General features: G+C 39.9%; 1 protein-coding gene across 2 annotated transcripts in view; it reads left to right on the forward strand.

Moving 5' to 3' along the window:
• The window catches only part of PPM1E (protein phosphatase, Mg2+/Mn2+ dependent 1E), a 71,932-nt gene that overhangs the window by 45,840 nt on the left and 6,102 nt on the right, over nt 1-19,990 (forward strand). Inside the window, exons 2-3 of one of the 2 annotated variants that reach the window (XM_076354796.1) lie at nt 13,819-13,937; nt 18,561-18,760. In XM_076354796.1, the coding sequence (XP_076210911.1) occupies nt 13,819-13,937; nt 18,561-18,760 (319 nt within the window). The remainder of the gene's footprint in view (nt 1-13,818; nt 13,938-18,560; nt 18,761-19,990) is intronic. The other variant, XM_076354797.1, reaches the window with a different exon arrangement.

Genomic DNA, 19,990 nt, shown 5'->3' on the forward strand with positions numbered 1-19,990 from the left:
AATTTGTCTCCAAAGGTTCCTTATTTTTTATTAATGTTTTGATTTCATATTCTCTCTGTCTGCATATCACTTACTCCCTGAATATGTATTACCATTGTAATTGATAGTGTGACTCCTAAGTAACTCTCTTAACTGCTGATTATAACTGTGACACTGCTCCATTTGAAGACACTTTGAGCCTACTCATCACCGTGGGTGAGTCAGTCCTCACTAGTGTATTATTTACAATCCTGGTTCATGGAGCTTCAAAGAAGTTCTCTTGTGTTTGAGGAAGATGTCTTCTGATCTGAGTAAGTTTTTGCCGGATCCTGAATTAACTTCCAGATAATGTTGCTTGTTTGCAGTTGTTTATCTTCCATAGAGATAAAAAACTAAGTTTTAGACGTGTGTTACATGATTCCGTGTTCTACTATATGTTTAACTACACAAAGGATGGACCTAAGTCCAGGCACTGGGCAAAGGCAAGACAGTAACACAGATTTTCATCCCCTTTCCACTTTTATTTTACTCAGGCTCGTGTTGTCTACAGGCTATTGTGCGCTGCCTCCTTCCTTGAGGTATTATGTAAGAGATTCTGTTTTATATTTAGAGCTCATCTGTCTTCTGAAGAGATCACAGGTTTAATAAACTTAGAGGAAAAGATTACAATCTTCCTTGAGGGGGGTAGAGAGAAAGAAGAGGTGTTGGGTTATTCTTACGTGAGCTGCATTAGATTGGGGGCAGCCTTATTGCCTCTGAGGTGGGTGAATTGATTGTGTTAATCCAACATGGCTCATACAAAAGAAAATGGAACAAATAAGATTGTAAGAAAAGGCTGATTCTTTTGCATAAACAAAGCCCCGATTTTTGGTGAACAGACAGGTAGAATTTGTGTTGTATTGAGAAGTCCATGGTAGAGAAACAATGTCTTTAATCTTGCAAGATTTACTTTGTAAAGTCATAGTTATAAAAGGTAACAGCTCTTATTTTCAGTTGACCTTATAACAGCAATTAGAATATGTACACAGATTTGTTTTTAAATGATGCTGGAAATAATTTTAGGACATGTTTTCCAAGTTTTAAATAAGTCACTGTACCTTTCAGGATGGGAGAGAGGCTACAGCACTGCAGACTTGTTTGAAATCCTCAGCTTGTTCAGAATCAATTCATATAGCCTTTGTGCGCAAGAAGAGCTATATATAGATGCATACTGCAGGCAAGCTGCATGTTACGCAGGCTCAGGACCTGCTTTACCCAAACCAAAAGCCATATTCTTCATCTTTTGAGCATGGTCACTCCTATGACATATGGCATCTTCAATACAACTGTCTCAGTAAAATCAGAGTGCAGATTTTAAATAAGCCTCTGAACTGGGAGGGGCGGTGAAGCTAAGCTGAAGCTAAGCCAGGGAAGGGGGAGTGGGGAAGCACAGAGACCCATGTCACTTGAGCCTGCTTGACGGTTTGGATACTATGGCTCGTTCCTACAATCTAACACGTGATGGAGCCAGTTTCAGATGCCTTAATAACCTGACATGGCCTGAAAGTGATATCCGCCCCCCCCTTTCTTTAGTATTTGGTAGGAGGAGGTTTGTTTGGGTTTTTTACCTCTCCAGGTTTTCATTTTTTTTCTTCTTTTTACTCCTTAGAGATGCTACAATTTGCAGCATTTCCTGCTGTAAATAGATCCATATAGAAAGCGGAAGGTGAATTATAAAAGGAAAACTGGTTTAAGCTTATGTTGCTACAACTACTCCCCCAGTTCTTTTCTCTGCAGCATTTAAGTGTAAACCTCCTTGTCATTTATGGGCACGGTTCTCCTTGTGAATCAATTGTGTACAGTGAATTTCACACTGGTGCAGGCCCCTGTGATGTCAGTACAAGGTGGGAAAGCAAGACGTTCCCCCAAATTTCTACCCAGCCATAGCTCAGCAGAGGCATGTTATCCCATCAGTCAATCAAGACAGATATTTGAATGCATCTTTTAAATGCCACAAAGAGCATAAACTCAACTACTGTGTTTAAAAAAATTTGTCAAGTATTGTCAAGATAATTTCTGTCCCTGTTGTTTTTTGTGTCTTCGATGTTTCATGATGTGGCCTCTTAAAAAAGAGGCATAGAGGAGAGACAGGACTTCGGATTTCCATGTTCCACCCTTGAATGTGAAGTTGGATTTGCTGTTGTAAAATTAAGATAATATCTGTGCTTTTTTCCAGCTGAAGGGAGGAAGGATTATAGGCAAAGGAGAAGAGAAACACTGAGTTCAACACTGTGAGGTGCTTTTAGGTCATTAACTGGAAGGTATAGAGCCATGCTAAATAACATCTAAATAAATAAGTTCTGGTTAATAATACTAAATAACAGTTTGAATGTGACCTGTACAATCAAATCAAAGTCTGTGCTTTTTTTTTTTTTTTAAATAATGTACTGTATTTGGAAGACTCTCTCTTACCTGCTCTTCATGAATGTGATTATTGAAGATGGATAGCGGTAGGTTTGGCTGTTGTCTCTTTAGGAAATCTTTTAAACCAGGATTGGAAACGGAATATTTTACAGCCTGTGGAAAAATGTCTAAAGGCTGCCATTGTGCCGTTCAGACAAGAACAACTGAAAGCCCTAATGCATTTTATCTGCCATTCTGTTCCTTGACACTATAAATAATTCAGATCTGTTGGCTTAAATACTACTGGCAACTGTTATTTATTAAGAATGACTGAAATAACTATGTGGCTCAGTAGAACAGAATGCATTAGGGACTTTAATGTGAAGTGGAATAGCTAAAACATTTTCATTATCCTTTAAAGAAAAAACCTAAAACCCTAAGCCTGCCAATATTCTTTGCAATTCTGCAAAGGACAAGTGACAGTGGGAATTAGGATGTGATCTTTCTGGAGTAAGTAAAGGTTTATTCCTTTAAAAGAGCACACCCCCTGATCTTAGAGCCCCATTTACCCCTCTGGTGTCTTGTTCCGTGTGCATCGATGTCGGTAATTTTGAAATTGAGGTTCCAATAAAATCTTTAATTCGCCCCACTGTATAATGTTTGAATCTACTTGTAGTTATATGTTTACTGGTAAAATTATTTTTAAAGGTACTGGATAGTCTTTCCATGTTTGCTTTTAATTTGATTATCTTGCATGTCGTGCTCAAGAGAAAGCAGGTAAAAGAGCAGCAGCATTTTCTGGTGATCAGTGCAAGTGAATTGCAGTTCTCTTGTTCCATTCCCAGTTTAGGGTTAATTAATAATACCCAGCCCTTCATGGTGCTGTTCATCATTAGAGTTGAAATTGCTTTCCAAAGGTCAATATCGTTATCCCTATTTTGCAGACAAAAAAATTAAGTCATTGGAAGGGCTAAGATCAGGCAGGGTATTGCTACAGCAGAAACAGAGTATGTTGCTATGGAGCGGCAGATATTTGGCTGTACATCATAAGATGTATTACTGTATAACACCAGAATGCTTTTGCAAGTCAACTGATTATAAATGGTGCATTTGGAATAAATTTTGTATCACAAAAGAGTTGACACCCAGGACTCAGATGACTAATTATCTAATCTTACATCTGGCATAAACACCCAAGCCATTTGTATGATGAACTGCGTTTCACAAGAGTGAGAAGGGAGCGAGAGAACATTCTCTGCTGACTCAGTGGTCATAAATCTTCTGGGGTGTGTTTTGCCTTATATTTGATATTTGTTCAATGGGTTGAAAGAAGTTAAGTGATCAAATGTCATTTGAAAATCCTGGCCTGCAGCTTTTATTTTTTCTCATTTACATGAAGAAAAATATTACAATACAAGCACAATTATTTGGGGACTAGCTCTGTGTGGTGTTACTGAAAGTTGTTCATTTGAAGGGAGATTCATTGTCTTCACCCTTCTTTAAAGCAATTTTACATTTGTTTGCCTTAATGATGATCTGCAGTAGAGAGATAAATGAAGAGAGCGGTGTGTGCTGCTGTGCAGCATTTTGTTTCATTTGTTTGAAAGTAAGTCATTAACTGTAACAGCACAATACATTTTTCTTTTTGACTAGTAATCAGAGGACTCTGGCATGTTAATCTGATCTGAAATAAAATAGATGCTCTGCATTGGGTGATTCTTATTTAACTTTTATTTCTGGACACATCAAATTTGTATGGTATATATCTTCAGGTTAAGGGAAGTATCAATGAAAGTTTATTTTTAACAGAGAGAAAAAATAGGAGATGAATCAGTGGTAAGTAAATGATAAGCCTGAACTTCTAGGGGCAAAGCGTGCCTGCTGTAACAAAGTTTTCTGCATCATGAACTTTTCTAGATAGCGTGTCATTGATCTTTTATAGTAAGGAGAGAAATCATCAAAACTCCAACTAGAACAGAAAATACCTGAAATAAAAAGAATATATGTAAGTATCTTCAGAGCAAGCTTGGACACTCTCATTGATTTTAGACAGCGTCTCATTCTGGCTTGACAAAATACAGAATTTACAAATTAAATTTTATGTATACTGTGTACGGTTTTATGCTGATGTTGGCACACTTTCAGATGTAAAATTAAATTACTTTTTCCAATAAGGCAGCATAGATTGAAGCATGGATTCCTTTCTTTGCTAATGGAACTAGTAGAAAGATATTGAATTATGCTGACTTTCAAATTGACTGAGAGCCAAAGAGAGAAAAATCAATGACATTTTTAATGTCCTGTAGAGCTTTTAAACAGGCCTCAGTCTAGCAGAGAATCTCACTGTGAGATAACTGTTGTTGACATTGGTTTTCCAGTTAAGAAATGTACTTCTTCAGGTAAGCATGCATCTTGCATAGATGTAGGCTTCGTTACCATTCCAGACACAGAGATGCTAAGTAGGCAGTGACTGGTTTTTGGAATGGCAGTCAGAAGACTCTGGTTACAAGGTATGCATGTCACTCAAATGCTAAGCATTGCTGTTGGAACAGAGAATGCACGGTGTAAATATGCAAGCTAATCCCTGTAAAAAAATAACAACAAAACCCAGAAGGGTCTTTTATTTCAGTATGAATTCCTGAAAGTCACATGTATGGGTAATTCCAATAAATTATCTTTATTTTGATTGATTAATGATAGGGTAAATACAGCGTTTTTTGGGGTTTTTTTGTTTGTGGTTTTTTTTTTTTACTCTGTGTTTGCATTTACATAGCTGAATCCTAAAGATCTATGCATTATAATAAATGTCCATCAAATACATGGCTTGCTGGTATTTTTTAAACTTTAATTAAATTTTTATAATTTTGTAAAATGCATTTTATAGCAGTAATTAAAATTTTATAAAAGACTATCCAATCCCTCCAAATCTTGCTGCTCAGATAGAAAAGGTTCTGATTTAGGTATGGGGAGACTGCTATATAGATACATCCTCGACATCTCAGTATTGTAACTGAGGTTCATGGATTCTGGTCCATTTCTGTAATAAAGTGATTTCTCTTTGCATTCCTTCAAAGTCTAGGTTTACCTTTTTTTTTTAATAACAGATGGATATAACATGGCTGTGAAGGACTCTAGGCCTGGAATATGATTTTCAACAGCAACCTTTATATCTTCAATTCTTTGACGTAATGAAGAAAACTATCATACGGTCACTTCTGGGAATTCGATTTCTTGCAGTAATTTGGCTTTCAGCTCCTGGAGTATTCATCTTGGGTTTTTAAGGGTTGTTCATGTTATAGTAGATGACTCCTGTCATTTTAAAAGCAGCCTTTAATGAGGGTAGCGTCAGCTCTACGGAGACTGAAATACAGGTAACCTCAGAACTGCCATAGCGTGAGAATGAGTTAGAGAAGTCATAGAATTAGGTTTCAGACAATCTATTCAGCAGAATAGCTCTGTAGAAGATGTTTTATGTAGTTTGGATTCTTCAAAGGTCAATCCTTCAGTGTCAATCGCATTTTAGTGACAGTCATTAAATCACAAATGCTTATGAGTGGTTTGTGGTCAGCAACCATTTATTTTTTTAAATATACACTAGCCTTCATAACGTACCTCATCAAAGAGACAAAGGTGAGCCTTTTATTTTGTCTTGCTTACATTTCGTTAGCTTTATGTACTGTCATGTGCACTTACCCCTCCGGAGAAAGGAGGTAGTGACTTGCTACGCAGCAGAAAATGGATTGAGGTCTCAGTCTAATTCATGTGTTGAAGATAGTATGTTAAAAGTCAAGGGTTTCCCTTAAAGACCTGTATTGTCAGATGAAATTATAGTAGCATCATTCCAAGAAGTTCATTTCAAAAGTCTGGTTTATAAGGGAACAAGGTTTTTGTGCTTGCTCAGTCTGTCTGCCCGTTGGGTTCCTCCCACTGATAATCTTAACCTTGCAGGCCAATTTCAATCAAATTCAAAAGACGGGTTGAAGTCTGAAAGATAACTGAATACCTGTCAATGTTCTGAAAACTGGCAGCAGGGTGGGTGAGAATGGCCCATCCAAGGTAAGGGTAGGGAGGGCTGAGCCCTGATGGATCCCTCTGGCAGCGTCAGAGGGCCAGCCCGTGCCCAGTTCCCGGCGTGTGCAGTTTGTCCTGTAAAACAGATGGTGACGTGGGGGACTCCGGGGAAAACCCGCCCTGCTGGAGAGGGGCGTCAAGGGGCAGAGCGTGCACATCTGCAGGGCGCCTGGGCTTGCTCTTCCTGCTGCTGGTGGCATCGTGTCTCTTACTTGGCCTTTATTTAGCTTCTAATGAGAAAGATGTTCACAGTAGCGTGCTAGAAAGTCCGTGTTAGATGTGTTCTGAAACACGTTGGTGCGAGAGAGGTTGAGTGTGTGAGTGAGCATAGCTGGAGAGGGGCCTGATCTTAGATTTGGGACCCACTGACAAATCTAGTGCCAGCTGCCTCTGGACCTCAGAGGCTGAGAATTTGAGCTGCGCTCACCTGCAGTGCTCCGACTGGAGAAACGAGGTAGGATATCCCTTTGCAGCCAGGTCTCCCAAGTAGTCGGAAAAAAGAATGTATTAACCATGCTCTTGCAATCACGCTTTCATGAGCAATTTTTTTTCTTCATTTATTTTTTTAGCATCATGCCAGTATTTTAATTTTGTTCTCTGCCCTGATTTTTTTTAATTAGTTTGTGCCATCCAGCAGAGCACTTTCTTTACTTCCCTATGTACAATATCCTATCAAAAACCCCTGACAGATGAGTGTGGCGCCTGAGCCCTTTTGTGGGATCAGTGCCGACGCACTCTAATTGAGTTCTGTGGTTTTGCAAATGTTTCCCATCTCATCACCAAACATGATTTCCTAGAGGTTTCCATTCATACCTATTTCACATATGCTTTACTGGAGAGAGCATTTTGTTGACTCTTACTCTCTCATTAAAAAATGAGGAAAGAATTTGAATATTTTTTATCTCAGATTAGATCTTAATTTGTGAACAAGTCAAAACCAATGTCTTTGACTTGTAGTGGTTAACAAGTGATAGTTAACAGGTTATTTCTGTTAAAGGCATTTTTTAATTGTTGTACTTTTGGTGATTTTTTTAAGGTGATTATTTTAAAATTGAGACTATAAAGTATTTTTACCTATCTTAGTCATAGCTGTCAAATACGAGCTTCATATAAGGTTTTATTCTATTTTAGGAGATAGACTTTCAGTGATTGCAACTAAGTTGAGAACTTGTATTATTCACCATCAGCAGAATCTTTGAGCCTAATAAGAACTTGCAAAGGGAAATTATTGTTCCTACAAAAGTAATTTTATTCTCATTCACTATATTTATATGTGGAGTCTTTAGGACATTTCTGAGACCGTAGCCTCCGTAAATGCTTTGACAAGTAAGATACAGCTATTACAGAATATAATACAGTGATAAATACTGAAAGTCTGATCGGTATGTTGAAGCATCTTAATTCAGCTGTTGAAGATGTTATCTGATGAGCAGTGCACCTCTGTGGTTTGGGTTTTTTTTTTTTAATGTCCAGTTAAGATAGACTTAACTGCAGGAAAATATCTATATAAACTTGATCATACTCTCTAGAATATGGCAACGAGCACAATGCAAAAGGTTAAATATTTGGTAAAAAAGAGGTACCACCGCAGTGTCCGTATAGAATAAGGGTATGGTAAACACATCAGAAAGAGTGTATTTTTGTAATGGTTGTGTATTATATTTCTGTTGCTTACAACTGTCACCACAAGGACAGAATAATTTTGAATGTGACCAGGCAGCTGTCTCTGTGAAGCCTATAGATAGCAGCTTCCTTGTGTAGCACATTTTCAGCTCCTTCAAACAGATTTATCAAGCATCTTTACTGTCTCCACACTGCCAGCTCAAATGACTTCTCAAGGAGCTTTGGTTATGCAATCTTTTAAAAGGTGCATCGGTTTTTGTTTGTTTCTTTTTTTGTGTGTACGTGCTGGGTTTTTTTTAGTAACTCACTGCAGCAGCTAAAATCTAGTGCGGGGTTTCACCATGTGTTAGGAAAAAAAAACATACTCCGTTTGTCCACCGTGACCAGGCTTTAAATAAGCATCAAAACTTTCACCAGCTGTGCAAAGCAGCAGAACAGCACAGGTCAGAGCAGAGCGGTGAGCTTGCAAGAGAGAATGATGCTTTGTGAGTAAGGAGAGGAGAACCTGCAGAGACAGGAGCTGGAAATAGCATTCGCTTGGCCTTAATTGGAAGATACATCTGTAATCATTTTGGGGTCTAAGGACTGCTTAACAGAATATTCCCCTGAGCCCTTCTCTGAGTCCTGTCTGACTTACGGGAGTTAGGAGACAAACAGAAGCCCCTCAGCTGGTACCTCGTCTTTCTGGATGGCCACTGAAACAGGAGGCGGCTGAAGGGAGGGCTGGGTAAACAGCCAAAGGATCTTCCCAAAGAATTTCTCTGCTCATTACTGCTGCAGTTCACAGCATGGGAACTTTCAGTAATAAAGACTTTAAAGGCTTCTTCAAAGAGCTTCCAGGCTGTATCAGAAGCTCCATCTGGAAGAAGTCTCATGAGACTTTGGAGTGTTTTGTAAATACAGGCTGGGGACAAATGAGTTTTTTCTTAAATTGAATCTTGCAAAACTTGCTTTCTATCAAGAACTTGCAACAGGCCACATTAACACAGGAGCATTTACCAAACTGCATCCCTAGTGTAATGTCTTTTGGAAAGGGTGCAGTTAGCTTGTCATCCCTACAAAGTCTTTTACTAACACAGTAAATTATAAGCCTTATGGGAATATGCTGAGCTTGGTTCCTTTCAGGTCATGTTCTTGGTCTTGGATTGCTGTGTGAAACTATATACGATGCTTCATGCCGTTTGCCTGTGGATTTGTTTTGTTTTTCAGCAGATTGAATAGCATTTCTATTTAAATCGTATTTCATTCTAACTAAAACAATTGCTGTTCTGTAGTGTCAGGGGATTCTTGAGGAACACTGTATGTTTTGTGATTTACTGACCGTTTTGGCCTTTGAAAGACACCAGTACATTTCGGTCCATTTTTCCTGCTTTGTTTGGGTTAGTGATGCCTCATCAGTTACATCAGACCATGGCAGCGTTAAGTATTTTCACTGGTGGCATTCGATTGTGTATTTTGGTCAAGGGCAGTAAAGTGGCTGTAGCGTCATTTTCCCATCAGCAGTGCTAATGCTCCAGGAACACCAGCATTACTGAGTTTTACGAACTTGATCTCTGTCTTTTGTGGTTTTCCCCTTTTGAGATGCATCAACTTTTCTAAAAATGTGTTTATGTCGTGCAGTTGTTTATGACCGTGAGTTAGCTGCCTGCATCAGACTAAACCTGCCTGTCTAGAGCTGCACTTCTGGCAGCGTATGAGAACAGAGAACATGGAACGAGAAAAAAGTATGAAAGCTCCATAAATCTTGTCTAGATTGACAATATCTCCCACTATCTTTTTGATATTTTTCCCTTTGGTTGTGCTCTTATCTAGAAATCTCAGAGTATTTTACAAACACTGAATTAAGCCTTCTACAGCCTTCCTCCTTCTCCTCCTCTCCCCCGGGAAATGACATTATCTTATCATCCCTTGTTTGTAGATGAGGAATTGAAGGTCTGAGTGGTGAAGTGATTTGTCCAAGGTCAGCTGCTGAATTAGTGGCATGGCTATGAATAGACATAGGCATTCTAGCTCTCAGCTCTGCTAAACAAGATCGTGCCCTCCCAGTTTCAATTTGTCATAACTTAATGACTAATAACATTTGAGCATCTAGAATGTGGCAGAAGAATTTATTTTCAGCAGCCAACAGGTAATCCTTAGTTACGCCAGCAGCAGGACGCAATGCACCTCCCATGTCCCCATGGATTCTGTCTGGTACTTCTTGTTTTGCGTAAAAGATGTGAGGACAGGTGAGGACTACCAGCGTGGCAAAGTCTGATCATTCGAGTGTGGGTCATTGCTGTTTTGTGGGATGCTCTAGGTGCTCACCTGAATGTTCACTTTTGTGATAAAAGCGAAGATCCTAGACCTGGTTCTTCATTTGTCTTGGTGTAACAATAATGAAGTGTCCTGATAGTGGTTTGGCTTCAACATCTAATCTATTTTAAAAGAAGTAAAAAAACCTCCAGTGCAGTCTGCTATTCCTTGAAGGGGAGAAATAATTCAACTAAAGTCCTCTCAGGAGCCAAGTAAGAGAAGAAAATTTCGAGTTGTGCTAATCAGGAAGAGGAAGTCATCTGTCTGCCTCTGGTCGCTTCCCTGCTTACACAGCATAGTCCTGTAACAGCTACATAAGAAGCTTTGTGATGAACAAATGTCAATGGCAATTAATTCTTTGGCAGGCAGCTGTTATTATTAGGACAAAGAGTGGCTAGACATAGGAGGAAAGCCTTCAGCTGATTTATTTTCTCTACCTTTTCCATCAAAATTGATAAGTCACTCAAACCCCAATGGTGAACTTTCATGCAATAAGAATTTTAAATTTGCCATCTCTTTTTTTAGTAGGAGACCTTATATTAGATTTAGAGCACAGAGGAATAGCTCAGAGAAAATGTTTGGAAAGTCTTCACCACTTTAATGCTATCAGGAAGGAGCAGAGTTGTGTGTTAAGCTGGTAACATAATATGTGGGCTGAGTTAAGCCCACTTCAGACTGTTTTTCTCAAACTTAATTGATGGAAACGGCCCACTTTTAGGCTTGATTTATTACCTTAGTAGAGTTATTCCAGGATTGCTGCAATGCAACTGTGGGTGTTCTAAACACACCTACGCTGCCACTGCCAGAGAATCAGGAAGGATGTACTAAAAATCCTCTAATTTATCTAATAACATCTTTAGCGGCTTTTTGTGTAGGTTTAGTATTGTAATGGAAATGCAGTCTTTGGCTAGATAAAGAGCTCCTGTGTGAAACTGTTAGCATTGGCTGTAGGGACATGTAAATAGCATTTAGAGCTGATTGGGGAAATACTCTGACCAGCTACATACGCTGTAAATGCACCTTTCAGTTTTGTAATCTGTCACTATGGTTAAAATAATACCTAAAATTTCAGATACGAATGTTCATGACTCTGGGTCTTCATAGATGTGGCCTTCCCACCTTCCAAGCCCAGGCGGAGCGGAGGTTCCTCGTGTTGGGGAGTGTTTTTTCTCTGCTGTTCAGGTCCTGAGTCTCTATTTTTAGCAACTGTTGTTGCCTCAGTTCTTAACCAGGTTCCCTCTTTGCCCATCGGCGGACGTTCCTGAGGGGTTGTTTGTAAGTGACGAAAAACAAGTTTGGTTTTCCTAAAAAGTTTCAGCACTGAGCTGGTGATGGTAAGCCTTGGACCGGGAAACAAGCTCAGATTCCTGCAGGTGCTAGCACAGCCTGTTACGTTCGTGCCCGGAGCGAGCTCTGTCTGGCTTGTGTTTGTAAATGCTTTCAGCATGGATTCTTCTGCTGTGCGTTATTTAGGCTGAACGTTAATCTTTCCCTGCCTTTTTTCAGAACGCTGTCCTCACAGTGTTTCTAACTGCTGGCATGATTTTTCTATCCCAGGCATTGCAATCTCTCGCTTTTGTTATAACATGGAAATTGCATGTAACATGAACAGTAACCGGTATCACCGCTCTGGGGTATTGGAGCTAATAATAGAAATGAAAAACCTGCTCTTTGTGAGCTAAATAAAGGTGGACAAGACGAGATAGAAAATCAGCTTCTTACGTGCACCAGAAGCAAAGGAGGTCCCGGTGTGTTTTCCTCTTGCTGATTACGCTTTCCACCGGGCATTGCTGTATGTAAATAGGATCAGAGTTCCTGTGTTGTGCTGGGAAGAGCCAGTCCTTAAGACAGCTGATTTCCTTCAGCAGTTGTGCTTCATTAGCGCGCACATTGCTGAGGCTTGGAGGTGCTGCGTGAGCAGAATACTTGGCTGCTAATTCTAGGAAATACTCTTACTGACGGTGTAGTTAACATGGTGCGAGTGGCTTTCTGCGTAACTTCAAGGGTCAGAGCTTGTCTCATGACAATGTATCACTTGGACAAAGCCATTTATTGCTAATTTTATATTTAAATAATTTATAGACATGTTGAATAGTAAATAATGAGGGTCAGAGGACTTATTTTGTGTACGTTTTCTAAATCTGTTACATAATCCTACTGTTTGTAGCAGCATTTGCTATCAAGAACCTGGAAAACTTTATGGTAAAATGGCTTTTCAAAAAACCCCAAGTGTGGCGAATCTGACACACACACCCCCCCCCCCCGGGAATTCAGATTTCACTGCTGAAGCTACAGCATGTGGGCCAGTTTAGGACGGCAGTTGGCAGTGAACCAAATGTGAACGCAAGCAACGGTTGCCATGTGCTTCTCAGGCTCCAGAACAAAGTCTGACAAGTCCGGTTTCGTGTGTAGAAGTTTTTCTGCTCTGGATCTGGTTGGACTGATGCTTCTAGGCTAACGTCCCCTCTCCAACCGTGCTAAAAGCATGCGAACAGACTGACTGGGCCTAAGCAGAGGAAATAGGTTAAGGAAGTGTATGTGCTCACTGCCTGTTCCCTGGGCTAGCTGACGCAGAATTCTGTTGTTGATGGACGGTTTCTGAGACTGAAATTAGCTCGTGTGTCTCTGCGCGGTCCTGCAGTGGTAGACATGCCTTATGGAGGACATTGTTACCCCTGATGATAACTATGGAAACTGGAAGTTTCAGGCTGTGTCGGCAAGAGACACCTGGAGAAGTTAAGGCACACCAATGGGAAATACAAAGTCATACATAAATTAAGAGGTATTAAACTCCTCTTGAATGAGAGAATGTACATTAAAGTGGCCTTGGTTTGCTATAGATTAATTAACCTTGGGAGATATCAGGCTTAATTAAGCTACAGTGAGTTAAAGCCACTTCACTCTTGATAGAGATCGTTCACGAGGGAGCTTTTTAACCTTATGCACATCAACTTCATACCTCCTATGGGTTTGCCTTAACTTTCAGTGTCCCTTGGTGAGGTTTTGGACACTTTGAAAACTGAGGACTTCTCTTATCCTTTGGAATCCTGACTCCAATTCTTTGGAGAAACTGGACGGAATGGGCTTAGGATAAAAGTGTATAGTGCACATGTAGAAAAAGTGCGCTAAGCAAGGGCTGCATGACAGACTCCGCAGGGGGGTTCAAGTCTAGATTTGAGATGCATTTAAATAGAGGTTACGAAATGGAACATTAAAACTTAAGAAACAGGGAACGTAAGAGTGAAACAGGGTTACTAAAATCCATATGGTGAATTTGAGGTCTTGCTGCGGGGTTGTGGTGCTGTCTAGCAAAGAAGAATCGGAAGTTTTACAAATCTTGGTTCAAATTCCTGTTTGTTTATAGCAAAGTATTGTTATGTATTTCCCTGACTGCAAGTTACCTTGCTAAATCAGATGAAAATATCTTTTTGTGGGTTTCTTTGTGTTTTGTTTGTTTTTCTTTTCCAGTAATTGCCCTTCATTTTTGGCTGCTGCTTTAGCTAGAGCAACTTCAGATGAAGTCCTTCAGAGTGATCTTTCGGCACACTACTTACCAAAGCATGTGGACAACGCAGATGGGATCATACGTAAGTACATCTGCACACGATAATGTACAATTTTACATGGTGTGGATCTTTCATTTACACTGTATACTGGAACACTTTGCAGATAATTCATAGATTTTTAAAGTCAGCATTGACTTCAGTGGTCCACCAAGTCTGACCACTTGAATGGTACTAGATTCTCCTCAAATTAGTTCCTTCTACCAGCTAGCTAAACGAAGTTGGACTAGATTTCTTGTAAAGGAATATCCCATATTGATGTAAAAAGATTAATGGAGAATTCACCACCACTCCTGATAGAGCTAGTGGCTAATTTCTTAGTCAAAGCTTTTTCGTCTTTGAGAGTTAAAGTTTCAACTCTTACTATTGAATTCTTTCTTTATTTTTAAATGCCTTTCTCTGGTTGTACTTGTACTTTATCAAATTTTTGCTCCTAAGACCAGGTGGAAATCACTCCTTTCTTTTAAGGGCACCTTCATAAGACTCTATCTGGTGTCTCTGAATTTCTTTATAAGCACTTTAGACCATGTGGTCCTGCTGCTTGCTGGCAAGTGCGAGTTATCCTCCGTCATCCTTAGAGCAAAGTCAAATATATGTGGGAAGAGAGAATTTAATTCTGAATTATTTCAGTCAGTATAGTTTTTACTATAGATTTTAATTTTGTTTGTTTGTTTAACAAAGATATTTCATGCTTAAAAGGAAAACTTCCTTTTCTCCATTTATCTGTGCTGGCTAACAAGATTTTTGCAGCATCCAGCTCAAAGCTATGCACCCTAAATCTTTTCGGGATTCTGCTGACCTAAATAGCCTTGAAAAACTTTCTGGGGTGCTCATTACAATGAAGAACAATGTTTCTCACATGCATTGAGAGGAATTCTGTCATTTGATCTTGAAAATACAGTCACCAAACCACTTTGTCCATTCTCTCCTTTTTTGATAAAAAAATAAGCAAATGATTCTGGGGATAAGTAGGATATATAAATCTGGCTCTTCAAAAAGGAAGATCCTGCTGTATTTCTTAACGGCCTTTGGAAACCTGAGAAACAGAAAAACATGCTATGGGTTCCCTTTTTGTAGGTATTGCTGCCGCCTCCTGCTGAGCAGGTACGTGGAATAGATTTGTCATTGTTCTGGCTGAGCAGCCTTCATTAATTTCAAATTGAGATCTCTGAGACTTGCATAAATATTTGACAGTCTCCAAGGAAATGTTGACTAAGCCTCCACACAGAATATCTAAAGAGTTCAACAAAAAAAAGAAAAAGAAAAAAACCTACAAAACCCTCACAGCTACGGAAATTGCCATTTAAATATATCTAAATCTGTGATACGCAGATGCAAACATAGATTGATATCTGTATGGGCCATAACAGGCACCAAAAATATGAGACTCCAGATGCAGCGTGTTGAGGTGAATTGTCATAATGAAGGTACTTGAAAATAAAATATACCTTTACAAATGCAATGTAAAGTGTTAAAATATGAAGATAAAGGGGGAGAGGAAGAGAGAGAACATCTTCTGGACCGTAGTAAAGCAATGGTTTCATATGAATACTGCAATTTCAAATAATATACCATAAATGATAATTTTTGAAACAGAGCATTAGCTTCAGTGATGCAAGGTTTGGCTAACAGAAACGTAACAAAACTAGGGGGATTCATGCAGGACTGAAGGAGATTTCATTGCAAAAGGTCAGTAACTCCAGCCTAGCTAACTCTCTTAGTAGGAGTCCTTTAAGAAACCTGGGCTAGTTATTTAGAAGAGAGCTGCGGCTGATGAATGCCCTAACTGGTACCATATAGGGAGACTTTCATGCTTTGAAAGAAAACAAAGGGAACTGTAGCAGGTGCTGAAAATGGGATTTCTACATCTTGAAGTTTTGTGCTCAGAGTTCACTGTTTATCCTAACGATGTTTGGACTGCTGCAGAACGCGAAACCAATCTGAATTTAGCTGGCTGGTTTTGATATCCAGTTCTATGTCAGATTTTCTTATGAAGCCAGAAAGATTTTTACTCTGTATAATACAAGGAGACATTTACCTGATTTGCTTTGCTAGTTTGAATTTTCTAGAAGAAAAAAAATATTCCCAATTTCCTTAGTGACACATTTCAGTCTGAGTAGTGCAACATGACAAATCATATTGCATGCTTAGGACTGGTAAAAGCAGTTATTGATGTGCTGGTGGAAAGGAAGGTAGAAGCTTCATGAAAGAAGAATGCTAATCTTAGAAGAAGAAAAACTGTTTTGAGCCTACGAATGTAGGAATGCAAGAATACGGGCCTGATATACTCAGGGCGACCATTTGTCTTTGGATATCAAGAATAGAATCCGAGAGTCATAGGCCATGACGGATTCTCCTCTTCCAGATAAACTGGAGAGGAATGAGAGAGCTTCCATGAGAACTGAAAGACATTTGATTTCCTTTTTGAAAGGTCAGGTTAGGAACATTTAGTTTTCTTTTTCATGGAGGAAGATATTCACGTGGGGGTTCAGCATTTAACAAACCACTAAAGGAGGCTGTATAGTAGGACCACGTTACTTGGTGGAGGTAATTAAAATATCCAGCAGACTTTACAAAGCAAATTGCAAAGTCCCACTACCCAGTCTTTCCAGGTACTAGGAGATGGGATTACTATAACCAAGTCACAAAGAGGTCATTGACTAGTCAGAAACTGGAGCTCTTAGATTAAGGAAAACCTTGGTCGTTGGCTTGATGACATGTCTACAGACCTGGGTACTGATCCCTGTTGTCACACTGTCCACATTTTCAAGAAAGGTCTTAAAATTTAGGTACTAAAAAGCAGAATCTGATTACTGGTATTCTTTCTACCCTGATTTTGCCCTAAAAGAAGTCAGTTGTCTTTGGGAACAATAATGCCTGAGCTGGATTTCCCACCAGCTGCGGTACAATTAAGTGCTACTTCCAACGCTGGGGATTTTGGAGCAGCAGGAGGGAAATTAAATTCTCCATGACACAACCACAATGACAGCTGAGTCAGCTCTGGCGCAGTGCTGCAACATTAACAATTGATGAGTAATTTACAGCTGTGAGGGGGTGGTTTGACTGTTGTGGGCCTTTCTCCTCTTTTAACCTCAAGAGCAATTATTGATGATGCTGACACTACGCATACTCCCTGCTGGGGAAGGGTGTTTAGTGTCTCAGCACAGCCAATGGGTTTACTCCATACCTCCTTCAGAGTGACGCTCTGAAGTGTAACAGCCACGTGACATTGAAATGTACACCGTTTCCTTTCATACGTGTCCACTGGAAAAAACTGGAAGAGCAAGTCTGTGGGGTTCACTTCTGGAAAATATAATTTGGACATGTCAGGCTGAACATGTTCCCTCTTTAAATATATTACCCAGCAAAGAGATTTCTGGTGGCACCAGTGAGAGCAGTGTAAGTGTTGTGGGGGAATTGGCACCCATTGCTATGGCAGTGGTGGGATGACCCAATCATTTGATTTCCACCACTTGTTTTTAAAGCTGTGTGATCAAGAAGCTAGGGCTCCTTTTAATTATGTTTATAGCTTATTTCCAGCTTAATGGCTGCTCTTGCATCCATCAAGCTTGAACCAACTCATAGTCAGCAGAGTTGGGAATATATCTTGCTCCTAAGGATGTTGGCCCCCTTGATCACTATAGCCCACATCTTGCCTAGACCTAGTACAGAAATTAGTAAATGCTGCTTTTAGGTTCTTCACAGAATTTCTGTGAACTGAGAGATGCTGTAACACTCCCCTCTGCTCCCTGTGTTTGGGCCGGTCCTCCTCCAGGAATGATTGACACTCATGGATTGCTGCTGTTCAGCTTTGAAGATCTCTGGCTTTGGTGAATGATCATGAAGAAGGAGATTTTGATGTGTTCAGTTCTGATTCTTACTTCTTGTTTTCCTCCCCCGAACTTCAGAACGATTGTCAAGTGCCTGAGTTTTTTCACATTTTAAAATTACTATTTCTCAGGAGTGACAGTTGAGCATTTTCTTAAATTTAAGACCTTTACGGTTTTCTTATTTGCTCACGCAGATTTCTTTGACACGCCATCCAGGCAGGAATCTGGAAATAATGTTATGAAACTAAGAAGGTACCCGAATGTGTACACTACTGAGTGTGTACACCACCAAAACATCTTAAAGTAACACTATTAATTTCTGGAGGTTATTTGCCACTGTATTGCCTCAGTTCTGCAGTGGGGTGTTGTTTGGAATAGATCATTTGGTCTAAAACCAATACGTCATGGTAATGGATTGTGGTTTTCGTATGTGATGCTATATGCCGTGATGAAGTCCCTGCCAGAGCCGCGGTGGCACAGCTGCACCACCCTCTGCAGAGCGACACAGGGGATCAAATGCTGAGGGAAACGTACTTGCTTTCCATTTTTTCTGATGCTGCAAATGAGTTCCCCAAAGGCACGGGGTAATGTTTAAGTTAAAAAGACAAACAAACAATGAGCTGCTTACTGATGAATGCTGATTATGGTGAGTTTGGCTTCCTCTTTTTATGCATCAGAGCCCAGAATTTCCCTGCTGACATCCATTTCAACTGCTTGGCTAAAATGGTTTTGTTTCATCTTTGTAATGTATGCAGGAAAAAAAATTCTCACTTGATAACACTCTTAGCCGTTCATTTGTGGTTTTTGCCTTCCCCAGAGATTGAGACAGTGAAGCTAGCCCGCTTAGTTTTTAGCAAACTGCATGAGATCTGCAGCAACTGGGTGAAAGACTTTCCACTCCAGCCGAAGCCCCACCGCTACTATGAGACATCCATCCATGCCATCAAGAATATGCGCAGGAAGATGGAAGACAAGCACGTCTGCATCCCAGACTTCAACATGCTCTTCAACCTTGAGGTAAAAAGAGATCCTGTGGTGGAAGACAAATGCATGTGCTAAATAGTTTCCATTCTTGGGGAAACTAGGCAGTCTTCTACTGTGAAAATGAAAGCCATACCTGTGGTGGACCTGAGGAGGATTGACAGTCAAGAGACAAACCTGATCTTAAGTTAGTTCAGCTGATATTCTGTAGCCATAGTGGCAGTATGACATGCAGTTTCTACGTAGGGTATATAGAATAAAAGATCAATTTTCACAGACTTCTGGTGAAATGTCATCTAACTAAACAAAGTTTGTATCTGGCCCATCCTGATGTAGCCACTTGTGCGGTGGCTGAAGGACTGACCTGCCATCGTGCAGAAAGCAGCCCTATTTTTGTGAGAGGCAACTGATGCATTGAAGTACCATGTGATAAATCAAGGTAGGAGCCTCTCTTTGGCTGAAGATGCCCGGGTGTAGAAGAGGATTGCCAATGGAAATGAGGAAGTGGTTCAGCTTACAGTTTATCACCGATGCCAGTTGTCTACAGGGGTGGGTCTGTACTGCTTTTCAACCCTTTCTCTTGGTAGGAAGAAGCCAAAAGCAAGAATAAGGAAAGAAAGTAAAAAACCCAAAACACAAAACTTACAGGAGAATAGGGTGCAGTTCACACAAGAATCTAGCAACACGAGTAGTTTGGTGGAACTGGGGCCCGACTTCCCTCTGTTAATTTCTTTATGTGGCCACCAGTCAAACACTCGTGCTTGCTCTTCCTTCGGATATAAAACTGGACGCTGAAGAATGGCAAATAGAGGAAAGTGGCAAGAATTTTACCTTTAGGATCAGATTGCTGCATAATTGATTCTTTATTGCATCCTGTCACTTTAATAACCATCTTCTGCCCCATCCACATTCTTGCCTTTAAATGATATTAATGCAAACAGAGGCAGATGTTTCCTTTGCCTGTCAATTGTCAGCTTTCTTATTCCAATTTGTGTTGGAGCCCATTACTTAAAAATTACAATGTACAAATATTCCAGTCATTGAGATGGCTGTCAGGGTTGAATTGGCACTGACAGCGGGTTGGTGTGTTATATGTATGAATAGGCACAGGAGTTGATGTCTCTTGGTACAGCATTCTTTCTCTGTTTGAACAGATAAGGGGAAGCTGAGAAAACTGACTTGAAGATGAGTGATTTTGCTGTATTTGATTTGTGAATGTAATCACAATTATCTGATGAGAAAGTACATGCAGTTTTTTTAAAAAAC

Source organism: Aptenodytes patagonicus, chromosome 17, assembly GCF_965638725.1.
Source record: "Aptenodytes patagonicus chromosome 17, bAptPat1.pri.cur, whole genome shotgun sequence".
Classification (NCBI taxonomy): Eukaryota; Metazoa; Chordata; class Aves; order Sphenisciformes; family Spheniscidae; genus Aptenodytes; species Aptenodytes patagonicus.